The sequence below is a fragment of the Melozone crissalis genome, unplaced genomic scaffold (assembly GCF_028551555.1).
Source record: "Melozone crissalis strain CALT ecotype California unplaced genomic scaffold, PUWL_Pcris_2 ptg000042l_1, whole genome shotgun sequence".
Taxonomy (NCBI): Eukaryota; Metazoa; Chordata; class Aves; order Passeriformes; family Passerellidae; genus Melozone; species Melozone crissalis.
Window position 1 is genome coordinate 36,315,764 of NW_026535820.1, and position 19,942 is coordinate 36,335,705.

General features: G+C 39.7%; 1 protein-coding gene across 3 annotated transcripts in view; it reads left to right on the forward strand.

Annotated features, from left to right (window-relative positions):
- Positions 1 to 19,942, forward strand: part of EPB41L4B (erythrocyte membrane protein band 4.1 like 4B) — a 166,690-nt gene that overhangs the window by 49,206 nt on the left and 97,542 nt on the right. For all 3 annotated transcript variants that reach the window (XM_054284544.1, XM_054284545.1, XM_054284546.1), the window contains exons 2-6: positions 1,787 to 1,891; positions 12,596 to 12,638; positions 14,833 to 14,911; positions 18,270 to 18,314; positions 19,024 to 19,076. In XM_054284544.1, coding sequence (XP_054140519.1) covers positions 1,787 to 1,891; positions 12,596 to 12,638; positions 14,833 to 14,911; positions 18,270 to 18,314; positions 19,024 to 19,076 — 325 coding nt within the window. The remainder of the gene's footprint in view (positions 1 to 1,786; positions 1,892 to 12,595; positions 12,639 to 14,832; positions 14,912 to 18,269; positions 18,315 to 19,023; positions 19,077 to 19,942) is intronic.

A 19,942-nucleotide genomic window follows, 5' to 3' on the forward strand; every position in this document is an offset into this window, starting at 1 on the left:
ATAAACATATACTGGTAGTTAATGCCATAAAGCAAGCAACCATGAGCAGAGTAGGGCATCAAGTGCATTTTTCCTACTTTTGAATTTTTCATGTTCTGCTCTTTCTCTTTATTGCTTTTGAGGGCTTTCTCCTCCCTCACTTAAGCAAGGTCTGTTTAAATTTTGTTGAGCTTTGGTTTGGCTTCTTTTAACAAGCGCTGATTTTACTCCATATGAGAAAATATGTTCTGAATACTTTTTCAGTTTATAACAATTACATTACAAGTAAAGATGATGATTTCTTAGCAATGTACTGTTTTAAGAGGCCATTGTAGTCTCAGCTGCCTTTAATAGAATGTTGAACTTTGGTTACTAATGTCTATTATCTGCCTCTTGCCCCCCACAAAATAATGAAACAGTATCTTACAATGACAGTTTAATGTTGGTGTTAAGCTTTTATGGAGCTTTAATTTTGCTCTTGAAATTTGATACAATTCAATTTCTGTGCTTCTGTTTTGTTAGTTAAAAAACCCTAAAAAGTACAGTTTAAATAAAATTTGCTTCCTGTACCTGAGCTTGCTTGACTTTCTTGGAAAAACGGAGCTGTAACTCGTGATCTTGCCTGTTGCTGAAGAAAACTGATTTTAGACAGCCTAGAACCCTGAATGTTATGATTGATGGTGCCTTTGTGCAGAAGACCAAACTAAAGGAACTGAATGCTTAACTGTGAATTTTGCTACATTTTGGGGTAAAGTGGAAATATGTTAGTTCTAAAAAATAAAAAAAAAAAATCCTTGAAGTTGTAAGAGGGACAGCAGTCACAAAAGTGGATCCTGGTCAGTACTTCCCTATATAAAGTACAGCTGTAGTCAGTCTCTTAATCAGATTTATGATTGTCTCATATATTTTTGGCCAAGGGGTGATTTTGCTCAAGAATTTGAAAACTTTCTTTGCCAAGTAACTCAACAAGATTTGCATGAAGAATTGGTTTGTTATTGCCTTTTCCTTCAGCCCACCTGTAATGTTCAAGCTTTGGTTTTCTAGTGTTGAAGACTGAGTATGTAAATTCTTGCCTTAACTTCAAAACAAGTACCCAGGCCAATGCAGCCTGCCTTTAAGATCTGCTAAGTTTTCTACCCTTACCTCTAGGCTATAGCTGGGGTTTTTTTTGTTGACTTTTATTTACATGCCTGCCTGTTTCAGATGGCAAGCTAAGTAAGATTTGCATCTTTTTTGGCCCTTGTTTCTTCATTTAAAGGCTGTAAATATTATGGCAGTTGGCAACATAAATGAAATATTATCAAATCCTATAAATTTTCTTCACAATGCTCTTCAAGTGTTCAGGCTGTCCAGAATTTATTTTGCAGCTTCAGTGGTGATGTGGCTCTGCATGGCTGCAGTTGCTGTTGATAGCCAGCAGATTTCAGGCAGTGTATGTTAATCAAGCTTTTCCTGGAGAATCTGACTTCCTGGGGTACAAAATGATGGCTCTGACTTAGGACACTTGTAGGGCATAACCCTTCCCTTTCTCTTGTACGTTTTTAATTATTATGAACTTTAAAAACTTGCTTTGAGAGTGAAATCTGATGCTGTTGGAAAAGCTGCAGACAAGAAGAGCATGTCACACTCTGCTTCTTGAGGAAAATAAAAGAAATGTCAATGCAATTATTCAGAATAAATAGAATTGCTTTTTTGATATTATTTTCCTTTGTGTATCTCTTCTCACATGTTTGAACATGAAAAGAAACACACCCAAACAAACCCACACTGGCCAATTTTAAAAAAAGCATTTTCTTTTCTGTTACAGAAAAATGCAAAGGGACAGGAGTTGTTTGACCAGATTGTGTATCATTTGGACCTTGTAGAAACGGATTACTTTGGCCTGCAATTCATGGATGCTTCCCAAATTACAGTGAGTATAACTTAAGTTGATTTTTATGTTTTGTGCCTGTTACTTTATTGCTGGTGCAGTTCCATGGAGAGATGTCAGCACTGGGGGCTGAAACAAGTGATGCCATGTTTGGTTCTTGCACATAAAGCTACATCCTCTGAACGAGTCCTGAGTCATCTTATGTGACACGTGTGTGACTTGATTGCACTCAAGTTAAAACAACAATGAATTTTGGTAAAGAAAAATGTACTTTATGGTTACTAGACTCATGGTATTCAAATTGTTTTGCAAGCAAGGATTTCTTGTAAATTTTCTCTGTTGTTCTGTGCACACATTGTATTGCTTTGAGGGTTTAGGTTCATTTGCGAGAACAAAACGTTTTAGCTAAAAGTTCTTCTCCTCTTCCTTATATAAGGTCTTCCAGTATCTGCAGGTGAAAGAAATAAATCTAAAAAAATTATTTATCAATATGAGTAGATATATTAATAGGATAGGTTAAAAGACTACAGCATTGTGATTACACTGTATTGACATATATTTTATCTTTTCCTTTGTCTGCTCACTCTGTGTGAGCAAGAAGTTTGACAAAAACCTGCACTGTGGATAGAAAATATGCATATTTGGAAAATGAATGTTTCTTTTAGTGCTCTCTGGTCAGTTCATAAATATTTTTTCCATGAAGCAGCAGAAGATGTTTTCTCTGGGATAATAAAATAATGGGAAAATGTGGCTGCAATAGTGACATCCTGGGAAGTGTAGGTTCTAAGTTTATCATCCCAGAATTCTCAGCTTTATTCTCTAACGAGCTTGGGTCAAAGGATGGATCAGGGTTCAAGCAGCTGCATTATCATCTGTGTTTCACCAGTCACTGTAAACAACAAACAGGAAACCTATCCAGGTACTGTACTAATGACTTGACACTGGAAGAAGAGAATCTGTGGGTTTGGGGAGAAGCAGTATTAATCTATTTAAACTTTATCCTGATGTCTAAATTAATTTAGGTTAATATCACTGAAAACTGATGTTTTGAATGAAGTATGTTCATAATGGTTTTGGTATTTTTAGTTGATTATGTGTGTGTGCTCCTGATAAAATTTCTAAATACATAAATTGTGTATACTTTTATGAAGAATCTGGTTATAAGGACACAGCTGATAGAGCAGATCCTGCTTATAATGGGAAAAACACATTATATTGTCACTGATTGTCAAATCATCCAACTGGGAATTTGATAGCTAGGAGTAGTTACCTAGCAAGGAGCTCCATGTTTTGAAAGAAGGGAAGCAGAAAGGAAAGAATAAGGGCAAGAATGAGGGCAGATCAGCCAAAAGCTGGACTGAGGAAGCTGGGAAGGATAATTTTCTTGTATGTTTGCAAAGCTGAAGGGCTCTTTTGACTGGTAAGAAAGATGCAGTAGCTATGTCTTCTGTATGTAGCTCTCTCACTGGTGTTGAGGGCACAGTGTGGCTATCTATACATGCAAGTGTTTCAGCTTTGTTTGTTTGCTATTTCTTTGTTCTTTTAAGGAGGGAAGTACATGATGCATCTACAGCTGCAAAAGGAATGAGGGCTGTGAACAGCTGCTGGGGGGTGTCTGAAAAAAGCCAACTCTGGTTGCAGGGCTTTGGTGGTAGGGCTGTGGTGTCCTGAATTAAGAGGAGTGTTGAGGGCAAAGTTTTTTACCTTCCCTGAAGTGCAAGGCCAAAAGCTCTTACTTGGCTCTTGTGTTTTTTGGTCTGGCTCAAGCTGGGCAGAGAGTAGAGCTTAGAGAACTTCAAGGCACAAGCTTTTATCTTGCCCAGCACCCTGTGCCAAAAGGTTCCATGCTTTAAGAGCCTTCTTTCATCTACTATGAACCTGTGACCTGAACTTTTTGTTTGCACAGCAATTAATGCCTAGCCTCCATGGGCTTCTGCTTAGTGCCAGCCCAGACACACAATGCCAAGTGGGGGACTGGGAGATTAAAATTGTGTAAACCCCTTTGAGGCTCTAAGCCTTTGTCTTTAGTATGTATTGTTAAGGGCTAAACATCTTTAAGTCACCATTACAAGTAAGAGAGCACAAAATAGTTTTTGAATAGTGGAGATTGCTTCTGTGTGCTCCAAGGCCAGCAGCTTCTGAGTGCACTGGTTCCTGCAGTCCTGTAACTTTGCCAGAGACTTGGGACAAGCAGTGTTGATAGCTGGGATTTAGAAAACAAAATCATGATTAGAGTTTATCTGCTTTGAGAGAGAAAAATCTTTAATTGCTTGAACAGCTTATTTTTAATACAAACCCCCAGCATAAAGCTGTAAAAAGCAAGATGTCAGCAGTAATGCAGAAAATACTGTAATGCCTATTCAGTGAGCTCTGCATTAGTTTGTATCTTATGCTCTTTGAAGATATCCATCAGAAGGATAGAAGGATGTAGATAATCATCTAATAGTTCATTCTAAAACAAATTTTAGTGCACTGTTGTATTTTGAGTTTCTTGCTGTTAACTCTGGAAGTAAAAATACTCTAATACAAGAAAACAATTTCTTATTCTAGCTGTTACAGAACTTCAACAGAGATGTAGGGCTTGGGGTGACTGAAGGGTTTCACGCTGATGTAGGAGGTCTCTGCAGTGGTTTAGAGAAAATGTAAAGCTTATTGGGTTTTCAGTTACTTTTACTACAGCCTGTGTTTACTAGCAAAGCAAAAGGCCTTGAAAACTTTAGCTGAGGTTAGAAATAGCAATAGTAAAATCTTGGGAAACCATACTATGGGAGTTCAGTTGCCACGAGGAAGTATTTTACTGATCTTTGTAGGAACTGGTTGCATGCAACGTTTTCAATGGTTGGTATGGGTCTTTGACTATTGGTTGCTGATGTTTATTCATTTTCAATCCAGGAGTGTCCTTTCTTTCTCTTGTTCTAAATCATCTTAATAAAAAAAAGGCTTTCTGTGGTTAACAGCTCCTTGTGAACTCTATATTTTATAGGGTCTCTCAAGATTTAGATATCCCCATTTCTACAGTTGCATTCTTTGTTCCAGTTTTCTGTCTTTTGATGTCAAAACATGGATACCCTCCCAACCCCTCCTGTGTTTTTTATTAAGAATTTATAACTGAAGGATTGCCCATGTTTATTAGCTTGGAATTTGCTTGTTTCCATCATAAATTTTGTTTCTGTTCACAAGAACAATCGCAGGGTAATTGAAAGGGAAGGATTTTTAAGATAAGTCTTTGAAATCTCTATTTTTTTTAGTTTGTGCAGATGAGCTGCTGTCATCCCTGGGAATGGATGGAAGCAAAAGAATTAAATTGCCCTTTTTCTCACGTGTCTCTTTCAGTGATCCTCTAAGTCATTTAAGTCCTTTATGTCTGATCTCTAATGTCACAAAGACCCCTTAGATTAAAGAAGATCTGTATGGAACAGCCTTTCCCAGCTGTGCCTGCAGCCAGTTGACCCCTTTGGAGGATGTGTGATTGCAGCAGTGTATCTGGCATGCTGGGAAGCACTGGATTTACACTGTGTGTACAGCAAGACTGATGTGTGAGGACACCCTGTGCCTCCTGCAGGTGCTGCGCATGGCTATGGGGGAGACCAGGATTCCCTGGAAAGATGAGTACCAGGACTAAGCTGCAGTGAATTGTCCTGGTTAACCATGTTTGCATCTGAACCTTCCCAGTATGGATCAATTTCTAAATTGAGTTTTGGTGCAAGAGGTGAGAAGACAATGGAAGGAGAACATGGAGAAGGTTGTGTAGAAGTGAAATAGGCTTGCATGAAAGCAATTGCTCCAAGTAAAAAAAACAAGAGGGAAAAAAATTGCCTGGAACTGTGTTGCCCAGAGTGGTCCTGAGCAGCAGCAGTGTGTCAGGATGCACTGATTCTGACACTGAGATCCTCACCTCTATGAAAGGCTGACTTCTGGCCAGGTTTTTCTGACAGAGTCAGGACCGTAAATGACTCATGACAAAGGATTTCAACAGTGCTGGGGGGCAGGAAGGAGGCAAGCTGGACAACAAATAATGTCAGTACCTTTGTTTCCTCTACACATCAAAAACTAGATTCCTGGATGTTTCAGCAGGTATTGGGTCAGGGACTTGTAGGGCCTTGGTTCATTATCACTGCCTCTGCTGTATCTATCTGAATTTTCTTTCAAGGGCTCATTGATCGGGTTTTTCAGCTGCTGCTTTTGATATTACTGTTATGACTTCTTAAGATGTGAGGGATGGGGAAAAATGAGCAGTTCAAACCAGTCAATTTGCCTCATAGTGTGATATCTGGGAGTCTTTTTCCTTTTGTACTTCTTAATACTTAAATGAGTGTTCGTGAAGCAGAAGAAAATAGGGACAAGCCTTTTTTTCAGTATAGTGGATGTGGGAAAGAAGGGAGATTAGTAAAAATTTTGATAATGCTAGATATTTCTTTTTCTGCTACTGTCAGAAACATGCTATTTTCCCCATGAGTAAGCTGTGACATTCCTCTGTGACTCAGTTTCCCTCCCTCAAGCTCTCTTGTTTCCTCTGGATGATGAGCACTTCGGGACTGTTGTGGTTGCAGGATGTGTGTCTGTGGATTGTAGCCAAGAACAAAAAATACCAGTCACAGATGGAGGGTCCCAAAAGCTGTAGAACATCCTGAAGCACTTGATGCTTCAGTTTCTAATAGTGGCAGTGATAGGAATGCCAGTTCAGTCACTGGACACGGGCAGTGTAGCTGACTCCACAGCAATGCAGAACACCTGGTGAATGTGGAACACTTCCCATCTGTTGCTGTCCAAGTCTGTATTGTGGTTTGTGAACACTTGGTGAAAGACTGCAAAACGCTAACACATTCCAGTCTCTAGTCTTCCAGTAGCACCTGCTGTTTTGGGAGGACGTTTTTCTGACACAGACTTGAGAAGCAGGCGTACGGGGCAGGTGGTTGTTGTGCTGTCTGTCAGTGATGCTTCTGCACCTCTCTCCTGAGTGTAAAGAATTCTCTCTGGGACAGCAAACAGTCTGTGTTGTCTTTCTTTTGTCTTTGTGTGTGGTTGGAGCATAAGCTGAAGTGATTTCTCAGTTGTCTTCCACTGATGTAGTCAGGTTTGTTGCCTACTTGTTACAAATCCCTTCAGTTTATTTTTGCAGGTTTGGACATAGGCATCAAAATTAAAAATAAATTGCTAGAATTGATCTGGAGTGGTATCAGCTTTCACTGTCTGCAAAGTAAATCTAATGAGAAATATACTAGACCAGGAAAGTTTTTTATATATATTTTTTATATAATTCTGTTTTTTACTTCTGTCAAGTCTGCAAAGCAAAATATTATTTGGTTATCACATGGATATGAATTAGGATGATCTTGAAGGATGTCCTTACATCTCTCTATTATTCTTGGTTAGTTTATCTGGTCTGCAGTTAAACCACATCATTTATCAGGATGCTTCTGAGATGGCTCTGTGCTGACTCAGACTGGGACAGGCCAGGCTTCCATGAATGCCACTCAATATGTGGAGCTCTCAGGGCTGGTAAAGATCCATTAAGTCCTACCAGTGCCCTCATGGCTCTGGAATTAGCGTCTGTGGCCTTGTACTTCCCAAGATCACAATCTGGAGCTTTATCACAGCTCCATCTGCCCTCCTGCTGCTGGACAGCTTTGCATGCACCTTGCATTGCCGGCTCTGTCCCACTGTGTGTGACTTGTGCAAGGCAATGCCCTTCTTCACAGGGCAAGAGAGAGCTTGGCATGGGAGCTGCACAATGGTGTCAGCTGAAGGGGGCTGCTGGAGGGCAGCTGGTCTGCCTTGTTCAGGCCAGGGACAGCTTAGAAAACTGACAAAACTTTCCCCCTGGATCAGGTTGGTCCTCCAGCGGTGTTGATGTGGTTCTGTACCACTGTGCCAGGACCCTGTTCAACAAGATGCTGACAGCAGTGTTCAAAGGGGATCTAAATCAAAACTGGCCAGCTGGGACTAAAACCCCTCTAAGATCCTGCCACTATTTTGTGAAAAGTTGGTCTCCTCTGAGCCCAAATGCAAATTTTTCACCTCTTTAATCCCAGCTTGGCTTTGTAATGTGAATGCTATTTGAATAGAAGTGCATTCCCTTTTTTCTTCTTTTCTTTCAAGTTGGGTAGGTGAGATTGTAGAGCAGCCTCCTGAAAAATGCCTGCAGGTCTTGTCTGTTGAAAGGGGTGTCTCTATCCAAGGTTCTCATAGCTGTTTCAGTTGTACCTGGTTTTTTGGGGCTTTGTTCAGTCAGGTTGGACACCCTCAAGGATGGTGATGGCTCCACAGTCCCTCTGGGCACCTGTGCTTTGTCTGGACAGCCTGATGGTGACAGTCTTCCTGTCTAGCTGGGATTTCTCCTGAGTCTGGTGCCACTCATCCTTCTGCCATGGAATACCTCTGAGAGGTGTCAATCATCTTCTCTACAGCCTTTCAGTGGGCAGCTGAAGTCACCAGTGAGGTGAGCCTTCTTTCTCAAGAGGAGCATAACTTTGTAGGAGGGATTAGAGGAACATGAGAACAATACCTCATTGTTTTACGTTGTGAACTCCTGGGAGATTATCCTGTTCCTAAGTGTATGTTTGTGTACTCCCTGAGTTTCTACATAACCCCAGTTCTCATTTGGTATTCTGTTACTATCATAATAATGTTGAAAGGTGACCTGCAGAAGAGGGCTTTTGCTCCTTTGTTCCCTTTTCAATCCATAAATCTAGAGAAATCCCCAAACTGTGGTTTGGTGGGTAGAATTTTTATTGGCTTGATTTTTTGGTGTTTCCTTCTTCCATGTGATACATACATTTTTAACTTCGCTGCTTTAGAAGGTTGTGTGAGTAATGGCAGGCAGATTGGTAGGATTCAGGTGCCTAGGAAACCAGAAAGCAAGAAGACAGCTCAAGGGATAATTGACTTTTGGTTTTAAAGATGCCAGCTTTTGTTTAGCACACCCTGTTTTCTGAACTTGATCACTGAGCATGATTCTCTCTCTTTTACCTCCAGGCATGACTTGAGAAAGCTTTCAGCCAATATTTTTCAGTAAAAATGGGCTTCCTCTTACTGATAGTTAAATATATAAATAAGCATAAGGGAGAACAGTGTATTCAAGATGCTCTTTGTGCACTTTAAACTAAGAAAGCCAGTCAAAATGGGTCAAATGCAATTTTTTTTTCCTTTTCAGCTCACCTTTGAGGGCTGCATAAATCAAGACAAGGAATTTTCATTCTTTTAGGAAGCAAGTAGAGAGGTGGTGGAATTTACAAGCTCAGGTGTGTGATTGTGGGATTGTGTCAGGCTGTGGAAATCCTCCTTTCAGTCTTCAATTGGCACTCATGTGGTCCTCATAAGCTGACTGCTTTGTAGTATATCTGCTGTATTTCGACACAAATATATCCTTCCCATGCTGTATATCTATTTTGAGAAAATACTGGCTACTACCATTAGGAAATGCTGAGCTACTTATTTTTTCCTCTTCACTTCAATTAAGCGAGTGATCAAAAGAGGAGACCATGCTGAGATAAATACATGCTTCCAGTATTTTAAGAAATTATTTTTTTTAAATGGTGCTTCTTTCATGTGGAATTTATTGGTGTTTGTTTTCAATACATGAATCCCAGTCAATGGTTACTGTGTTATGTCAGTTAATACCATAGGAAACATTATTCATTTGATAGAGCAGAGAAATTTTGCTGAGATTAAAGAGGAATAAATGGGAGTTAATCTAGCATTTGACCTTCCAGTTTACCTGACAAAATTAAGGGAGGGACCACAGTCTTCTCTGCAGCTGATGATGGGAAGTGGAGAGGGAGGCACTGGGCTCTCCTCCCTGGTATCCATGGAAAGGCTGCATGGGAATGGTTCAAAGCTGAAACATGGGAGGTTCAGACTGGACATTGGGAAGCATTTCTTTACCAAGAGGGTTATCAAACATTGGAACAGATTTCCTAGAGAGGTAATTGATGTCCCAAGCCTGTCAGTATTAAGAGATGTTGGACAATGCCCTTAACCTGAAGTGGTCAGGCAGTGGGACTAGGTGGTCATTGTAGGTCCCTTCCAGCTGAACTGCTTTGTTCTGTTCCAGCATAATCATAGAATTCTGGTTACCTGCAGTTTGATCAGGTTTGGGTTTTTCTTCCCTTACTATGGGCAAAGTAGCTTAGACACTGTCTTCCTATCATAACACAGTCCTAAAGCAAATAATCCCTTTCCTCCTCCTTGTTCTGCACTGATATTTCCAAATCCAAACAGGATACAGGGATTATGGTGGGGTATGGTTGGAATGAGTCTGGTCAGTCCTGGTCCTACACTGTGAGGTCCATAGTTAGGTTTCTTTGGTGAGTCCAGATCCTGAAATTATGTATGGTCATTTAGCCAGAGCACAAGAGAGGCAGAGATACAGTCTTGTATCTCTGTGCTGAGAGAAGAGTAAGGCTCCTCTGGTTTTATTCAGCTTCCTAGTGAGACTTCAGAATTCATTGCTTTCACTTCCCCCTAATTGAGTCAGCAAGCAGTATGTAGCCAAGCCCAAACCTATTTTAGGCTTTAGCTAGAATGCTTTGATTTTTTTTTCCAGCTCAGAGGGACATTTGGAAGGCTGGTGTGGTACACAGTGTGAAGAAGCCCTCTGACATTATCTGAGGCAAAGAAGTGTTAAAATTCAGCCTGATTTTCACAGAAATTGCAGAAAATATCTGACTCTGAAATTGGAGTTGGTTCATAAATCTGCAGGAAAACTTGCAGGCCTTGGAGCTCTGGGCCAATAATGCTGTCAGCCCATGCCCTACCTCTGTCTTTGTGTTTATGATCTGTGTGCTGGCACATCACACACTTGATGTGCAGTGCAGGATGGGCTGAAACAGCAGCTCACTGTTGCTGCTGAAGAGAGGTGACTTAAATGCTTGCTGTGCTTTATCTCCTGGAGCCGCCTGCCTCTGGCTGCTTAGGTGCAGAGAGTGATGATAGCTCCTGGCTAAGCTGTGGTCTCACTTAATGGGCTGCAAAAGCAGTTCCTGCAGTCTTCTTAGGTATTTTTTTAGCCATTACTTAAAGTATTTGCACTTGCAAATAATCAGTTTGAAACTTACTCTTATTTGAGCTTTAATGTACCTTAAAGACCACATGCCAAGAAAAGGGACTATCAGCTGTTTTTTACTGGGAATTATTATAGTTCAGGTTGTGCAGTGCTAGTTCCAGAACATGGTACTAACAGGAGGTTTTAGCATGTATTATAGATGTTTTTCTACATGAAAAACTTTTCTTTTAATGCATTAATTATATTTGTCTTTGAGGGACTTTTCTTTAGCCAAAATAAATATTAGATAGAAAGACATTTTCACAGCTAGGTGTTTGAAGAATAAAAAATTTATCTGCCCTGGAGCTATGAAAGTAACAGATTTATATAATTTCAGTTTAAAAAAAAGGGAAAGTTTCAATGTTGATATTTCTTTCCTTATCAAAAATTTGAGATTTCACACGGCTGTAATTTTTCATAAGAGAGCAAAATAGAGACAAAGTAAATTCCTTGCAACTCTAAGGATTGTATTTATATGAGCTGCTGTAATGTTTTATTTCCATTCTGGTAGAGATTTCTACCGGATTAGGGATTATAAGAATTGATCTCTTGGCAGCCTCATCTAAGGGAGTCTTGCAAGTCTCCTGCAAATAAAATCAACTTCAGAATCGTTGCTCTATTTCTCTTTCTCCTTCTTGTGAAATTTATTTACCTTAAGGGTAGTAAGCTGTCAGACTTTTGATCTGTATACATCTATACCTGTGATAAATTTTTGCCTTGGTTTAGAGCATAGTTAGTAAATAAATACCAGTATTACTAGACAACAAATAATTTTGTTCATTTTTTTCAGCCATAGTAGCATGATGATGGTGTAACAAGTAGTCATTGAGAGATTATCCTTTTTCTGAAAACATTTATTCTTTAATAGCAAAAAAGGAAGAGGGTTTTTTCCAAAGATTTTGTTTCATAGTACCTAGTTCATAATTTTGAAATATATTTAAAGATAGAAAACCACTTATTTCAAAGAAATCCAGAACTCTCTTACCACTTTGTATGACAGAAGCATTTACATGGAGTTGCTTCAAACAAGATTGAAGCCTTCTGTAGGGCATTGAGCAGAGACTGTCAAAGATTTAAGCTAAATTTACACCAGATTGTGTTTATTGCTGCCTTTCTGTAGATGCAACTTATACTGACAAGAGAGTGCATACACTTTGCTGGGAATCAGATGTTTTTGTCATCATTGTTGCACTGTTCCAAATCTTCTGCCTTAGTTTAAAAAGGAAAGGGTGAGATGGTGAGATATACATCAGTGTTTCCCAGATGCTCTTAATGGGGTTAAGTCTCCATCCTTACCTTGAAAACAACTTGGCCATGGAGCAGTGGAAGGCAGGATAGTACAGCCTCTGGAGGATCTCTGTCAAACAGAGATTTAAAGGAGGCTGAGACTCAGGGGCTTGGGGCAAAAGGGTGCCTTCCTTACACACCACTGCTTTGTGGCCTTGCATTTTGAAGTTTCTGCTCTGGAAGAGTGGCTTCCCTGGCCACTGATGAATTTAAAAATCAAGCTTTCCCATGTGGAAGAAGGGTAGTTATTAAACATGCCAATAAACACTTTCACCAATATGAGAAGTTTAGAAAATAAATATGGCACTATTTCCTTATAAGAGATTTTTATCTGTTAAATTTTACTGTAATCAGTTTATGGAGTCAACAAAATCTTGAAATGGAACTGCTTCTAAGTGTGGATTTTCTTTTTTTAGCACTGGTTGGACCATTCAAAATTCATTAAGAAGCAAATAAAAAGTAAGTACTGTGTCTCTGCCTGTTTATTTTGTTACTTCCTAAAGAATTTGAATTTAGTGTATTAGAGCATGATAGAGAATGTTTAAATATGGCCTTTAATGGAATAAATATTCCTTAGAAAAGAGTTTTAATTTAAGGGGTAATTGGCTGACCATGTCTAAAGGCAAGAGCACTTATTAAGCAGTAGCCAGGCCTTCAGAAGCCCTTGTTAAACCTCTGCTGTTTGTCTAAGGCCGAGTGAGTTGCCAGGTAATTTCAGTCTGATCTGTGAAATTGGGTTGCCTGGACACAGATCGCCGTTCCTGTCACTGCTTCTGATCCACAACAGATACCCTGCAATTTCTTTCAGAGAGTGAATGGAAAATACTTCATTGTGTAATGATTAATTTTTAAATCTTTTTTCCAGATTATTATTCTAAGAGTTTAACTAGCAGAAATACCTGCTGTTTTGTCAAATGTAGTTCTGAAATAGCTGCTGTTTCATCAAAGGCAGTTTTGGATGGAGGGGTTGGTGGACTGTATTTTCTGTGAAAATTGTCTGAGGCAGGGAAATAGTTCCTGGATTTTTGATAATCTGGTTGCAGGCTTCGGTATAGTACAGCATTGGCATTAGCATGTTTTGTTACAATACTGCAGTTGGCAACAGTCATGGGCCATGAAGACACGGCTTCTGTGAGATTAAAATGTGTTTTTCAAGAAAATTGTTGACTGCCTTGGAGGACCTTGCAGAGATAGATCTTGATTGCTTCAGTGGTGTTTTGCCTTTTTTTTTTTTTTTTATGAATACCCAAGTATCCAGATGATTTTTGTAAACAGTGGAATTCTTCAGAGGCCTTTAGGATAGTTTGCTGTCACCCCATGGTGTGTGGGTGTCAGCCTGCTAGAATCCATGGTGAAGATAGCTGCTGTGGGTAAGGTTTTTGCTGTTTGGTTTTCTCTCCCCTTTTCATCACATAACAGACTGCTTTACCTTAGGTGACTAGCTGATTTGCAGCTGCACTTTCTCTAATAGCCTTGTCCTGGAAAATCAGTGAATTTTGTAAGACCCTCAGCCAATTTAGTTGCGGGGTTTTTTTGTCTGTTTTTGATGTGTGAAGAGCCTGTTTTAAAAAGAATTCAGCAAATCGTGGCTCTGAGGAATGCTGAAGAGGGAAGCAATTTGTTGGGTTGTTGTAAAGGTCTGTCTCACAACAGGTTACTTTCCTTTACCTTGAATTCAGCAGATGCTTTGTGAAGAGTTCCTCTTTCATGATGGATGTTGCTCACTGCTGTCTTTTCCAAGTCATTTTCTCACCTTTGCAGACCTCACCAGTGGTGCTGAGCTGTGAGCTCAGGGTGCTGTAACCTGACTTACAGGAGCTGTGAGGGAGACAGAATCAAAGCTCTAATTAGCTGCATATAATTTAGTGGAAGGATCATTAATAGGCACGTGTTTGCCTGTTGATGTGGTGCTACAGAAGACCTTAGAAAAGTGAGGAAAAGTAATTTGTCCATCAATTAATACCTCAGCAGGCAGCTGGCTGGAAGATGAGGGTTAGGCAGATAAGGATGCAATGGTCACAGTTTCATGGTAGCTGGATAACTTCCTGTTATCTGTGTTACATGGGAAGTTCGATGTAGCATTCACCTTCTGACTTCAGGTAACACAATTCTTGCAACCCCATGGAATTTTTGAGCTTCCTGTATTCATGGGTGCCTTCTAGAGTCTTCTCCAGAACTTTTCAGTCTATTTATCCTACCTTTTCACATTAATATGTTTCAGTTGAAAGCTGATCTGTTGGGTAGGGGTTTTTTTGGAGTAGTGTTTGTGCCTGGTAAGAAGGAGCATCACCCTCTCCTTCCCTCTTCCTTCCATTTCCCCCTGGGCCCAGCAACAGGGAGTGTACCTGGAAACTTGTCATTCACAGCATGCTATGAGGCACTCCTCTTTGGACGAAAATGTGTTTGCCAAATGGATTATTGGCTTGATAAATTTCAATTAATGAGTATCAAAAAGTATGGTAATCATCTATATTTTTTGTTTATTTCATGCATTTTTGAATTTAAAAAATCATTAAATATTTTCTTTATGAATCTGAAACGTAATTAATTTTGGGTCTCTTGGGTTGTGGGGTGGTGTGGCAACTGTTCTGCCTTAGCAGGACTACAATGAGTATAAATCTTTTTTCCCCATTTCAAATCTCTGCATGTGCAGTTGGACCTCCGTACACGCTGCATTTTCGCATTAAGTACTACTCGTCAGAGCCCAACAACCTTCACGAGGAGTTCACAAGGTAGGAACTGCGCGTGGCTGACGGGGATTTGAGACATCTCAGGCACGTGGGGGTACTGCAAGCAGGTGATTTGAGCTTTCTTATTAAGGGTGCTCATTTTGTCTGCCTTCTTAGGTGTTTTCCTACTGTCAGTGAAACATAATGTTTTTTATTTGCTGCCAGAAAGCATCCATGGGGCTTTCCAAGCGTGTTGGTGTGTAGGAGATGCTGTGTTCTGGTGCTTTGAAGTTGGCAAAGAAGGGCAGAGTTGGGTGGGGAAAGCTGCAACTGGGAGACACCTGCTCTTGATATCTGCCATCCTCTGAGAGGGGTTTCCATTATGTCCTGCTAAAATGCCAGTGCCCTGCTTTGTTCCTGCTGCCCTGAGACTTGGGGGTGATTTAATAATGGTACCAGGGGTAGAGGATTTTGGGAATAGCCAGCTTGAGCTCTGAGTTAACAGTGAATTGAATCCCTTCTGCTTCCCCGTGGTTCTCTGTGAAGCAAAAGCCTGTGTTGTATAAAGTCACTCTGCAAATATCTGGAAGTCTCTTGTTTCAAACTGCTGGGGTCTTTCTGTGGACCTGTGCCTTGGTGGATCTGTAGCACCTTGGTTCAGAGGATATTCTGAGAGCTGGGAAAGCGGCAGCTGGAGTTTACTTATCTTTTGTATCTGCTTACTTTGTGTCTTCTCTGTATAGTATTCATCTATCTTAATGTTACTTTATCTTTTCTTTTGTTCTGCCTCTCACCGTAGGGCACTTTCTGTGTCTTCTAATTTGCTTGGCAATAATCAGTGTACTCCTAATCAGCCTGAGGTGTTTAAGGATGGTTGATTGTTGTAGTTCATGTGCATGTGATGTTTACACTAAACTTGTGCCTGCAGGCAGATGATTACTATCTCCCTGCTGTCTGCTGTGCCCACCATGGGTTTTTTTCACTGCCTGAGACAAGATTAAAGGGCTAATTGTCATCACCTCGTGATAGAGACACAGGGTCTTCAATATCTGTTATCAATTTAGTCCAGCAGTCATAACTCAATAATAATTCAATAAAAGGGCATATTTCTATAGAATGTATCATTAACTTATGGAAATCCCTGCCACTTATGTAGCTAAGTATAAGATCTTAAGAGAATCCAAAAATCTGGATGATTTATGGACATCTCTAATGAGAAAATGCAGTTAAATTAGTAGGAATAATATGTGTTTTCTGGAAATTGATGTAAGTCTTCATACATCAGGGTGCATGTCTGACAAGTATTACATTTCCCCTGTGGTCAAATTATGGCATTACTGTCTACCACAAGATTTCTTTCTTATGTGCTCTGAAGCATATGATCCTAGTCACTGTGAGATTGGGTTTCTGAGCTATGTGATCATTGCTGTGATCAAGTAAGACATTTTGTCTGAAAGTATTAACCTCTGATGCCTTGTGATCTAATTATTGCTGAAAGGTGACATTTCAGAAGACTATTTTAATTAGAAAAACACTTTAGTCAGCTAAATATTCAGTGTTGTGAACAATTTCTTTTAATTATAAGCTTGGCAGAAGACCACTGTGAAACTGTGTAAGAAAAATTGTGGCGCCCTTTTTTTTCTTTCTTTTTTTTTTTTTTTCATTTTTGGTTGGGGAAAGTAATTTTGAATTTAAGAAATCTATAGTTCCTAAATTTTTAATTCTTCTAATTTATGGAGGGTTTTTTTAAGACTCTTTGTGCTAGTTGGATCATATTTTCCATGTAGCATGTTGAGTGAAAAGTGAAGATTAATAATTGTACACTCAAAATCATTCCAAGTAGAAGAAAAATCATCCTTAACAGTAACTGTGAATTTTCCAGGCAGGAGGTGTTCATAATTCCTTCTGGAGATCTGCTTTGTAGTAGACTTCCATTTATAGTGAAGCTAAAAACATCATATTCTCATAATTAACACATTATTGGGAAGCATTAAAGTCCTTTACCTGCTCTGGTTTTGTGTTTAAAAAGACAGTTGAAATACAGTGCATTTTGGAAGACGTCTTCTGTCACTTATGTGTGACCTGACTAGTTAGTTTAGTTAGAAGAAGAGCAGAGGAACATGTCTCTACTTGATGTTGTGGAGAATTTTCTAAGGTATCTTGTTGATTTGGAGTAGCAACAATTGAGCTGCCAGTGTTTGCCAGCCTGTGCACAGTAAAGGAAGAAGGGTAAGCCATACCCATCAGAATGGGGCTGCAGCACTGCACAAGCCCCCTGAAACTGATAGGTGCACTACCTAGAGTCTTCTTGCAAGTTTAGAAGAGTTAATGGGATTGTGAATGATCTGGGCTACACATGTAAATACCCAGATTTGATTGGCAGTCAGGTATTAGCCAAGTATGTGAATCAGGGATGTACCAAAGAGCTAACATGGATAAATCTGATTCTGCTCTAGTGTTATCATGAGAAATTTTAATCTTCCTTTTCATTTCTGTTTCCCTGTGTGATTCCAACTGTTTGTTCTTCACCACATTCGCTCCACGTTCTCTGTGATGAAAAAACCCCCACTTTGTCTTTCTAGCATCCTTTGTAAAGACAGGAGAGGTCTGTGTTTGCATTCACAGGGCTCTCAGGAGTGCTTCATGCTTTGTTCTCTTGAGTCACTCACCTTGTCACTCACCCACAGTGTCCAGAGCAGTGCAGAGCCTGCCTCTGCCTTCCTGCCCTCTACACATGCCTTGCATGACCCAGGGCACTTGTGCATGCCTCAGAGCCCAGCTCTGAGTGGTGTCAGTGAAGCATGCCTACAACTGAAGGTTAGCAAAGAACAGCTTAAAATACTACAACAGTGTGAAGGATGTAAATTCCTACTTGGCATACTAAATAAATGTGTGAGTTCCATGGAATTCTTTTATTCAGAACTCTGCTATTTTTAAGTGACATTTTGGTATGAAACTTTCCTTTTGCCCAATTTGGACTTTTTCCATGTTCTGTATTTATGTGTGAGAAGGCAGCCCTGAAGCCTGCATGCCTTTATCTGTGTTTTGTTTCTAGATACTGTAGTTCAATTCCTGCCTGAATTAGGTGAGACCCAAGTTTAGGAGAACACTGCAGTGTAAGCATTTAGGTTGCTGTGGTGTATGCTCAGATAGAGCACATCCTAAACAGCAAGATTTTGGACAATGTCCCAACCACAACCAGTGGGCAAAAAATGATCTTCTCTTTGATTTTAGTGGAAGCTGTGGGAGCTTTGAAGCTTGTAGGGTGTATCTGTGTGATCCCAATGGCCCTTATTTTTCTAAAGAGCAAGTTATTAATGTTGCTGTTACTACTCAATGAATTGGGATATTCTTCCAGCCAGTGGAACTAGAAGGGTGCCACTGTAATTACTTTTGACTTTCTGAATTTTTTATTTGTCAGGTACCTGTTTGTATTACAGCTCCGGCAAGACATTCTTTCAGGGAAGTAAGTACCTTTTTACCCTTGTAGCTGTAATTTAAGGAATTTATAATAGTTAACCTCCTGGTGCATTTTGTTTTTCTTTAGAATACAGACATATAGAACATTGTATGTCTCCTGACTATATTACTGACAACCAGAATGGGTAAAGATTGTGATGGGTTGATGAGGTGATGGAAATGTTTAAAGAGAGTGAAAACTGTCCTGGGTTTTATGACCTGAAAATGTAACATGGGCTTGCTACATTTTTTCAGTATGGTGGATGAAATAAAGGATGAGAAAATTGAAGTGCAACACCTTTTGTTCAGGTCAACTCTGAAAAAATACTTTGTGTTTTTATAGTCTTACCCTGACCAATATTCATTCATACATGCACTAATTAATTTTTTATTACAGAAATGAAAAACCTTAAACCCATATATTCGAAAATAGTGTTATAGTAAAAATTTTTCCCTAGTTGATTTAGTGTTTTCTCTGTTAGTTCAATCTTGTTTTATGGTGAAGTGTATCATGTTTTATGCTAATCAGAATGTACCAACTTAGGAAATAATGATACACAAGTAACAATTAATTGTAGATGTTTCATAGCATGAGTAGTTTGTGGAAATTAATGTTTCCAGTTTTTCTATCAGGCTTCTTTTTAGCTTTATTGCAAGAGGATTTCACTGAGAAGAGACATGATTTTTATAGTTTTGTGTTTTGTTTTGTTTTTAAGATTGAAATGCCCATATGAAACTGCTGTTGAACTAGCAGCTCTGTGTCTTCAAGGTATGCAATCTTTTGAAAGTGGTTTGTCCTAATTTATTAAAAAACTCTCCTGCTGGTTTCTTTTCCTTTGGTACTAATGCATTCCTACTGATCATATATAAATGCCATTCTTTTACTCAAGGAGGAGAATTTTAGGGAGATCACTTTCTTGACTTGCCTCCATTCATAACTTCTGAGCTACATTAACCAATATCAGCACACCTGCTATGGGGAGGGAGACTCTAAAGCATGGCTGGACAAAAGTTTCATGGAAATCAGGGAAGAAGGACCCAAAATAGCTCCCTGCTGAGGGAGAAGCTGTGGTGCATGCACAAGTGTTACCACTTGAGGCTGAAGAGCCAGCTGGCCCTTCACACAGTTTATGGGAGGTGGGTGCCTGTGAATTTGGGCTTCCTGCTGCCTGAACTGTGCCTGGGAGAGGAAGCCTCCACAGTGAGTGACTCAGGAGATGGTTCCAGGGCAGGAGGGAGGGAGTGGCAGGTACTGGAGAGGAGAGAATTACATGGGGGGAGGGTAAAGAACTAAGATCACTTCTTAGTGGCAGGAGCAAGGATTTCACTATGTAAAAGCAGTTCCGGTACACTGGGTTTCATTACGTTATTGTAGGACAGTAATGACTTTTTTTGTTGTTGCTGCAAGCATGTTAATACAAATATTTGTTCCATTTCAAGCAATTTGTTTTGCAGATGGGGAGGAAATTTTTGTAATGAAGCTCAAACCAAGTTCATTTTTTTCTAAATGAGCTGGACCATTTTAAGCAAATCAGCAGCATTGAAATGAAAAATTATCTTCCTCTTTCACTGGTGGTTGGGCCATGGCACACAGAGAGCTTGGGCAGAGTTGCTTAGTTTACAGCAGTGGAAGTT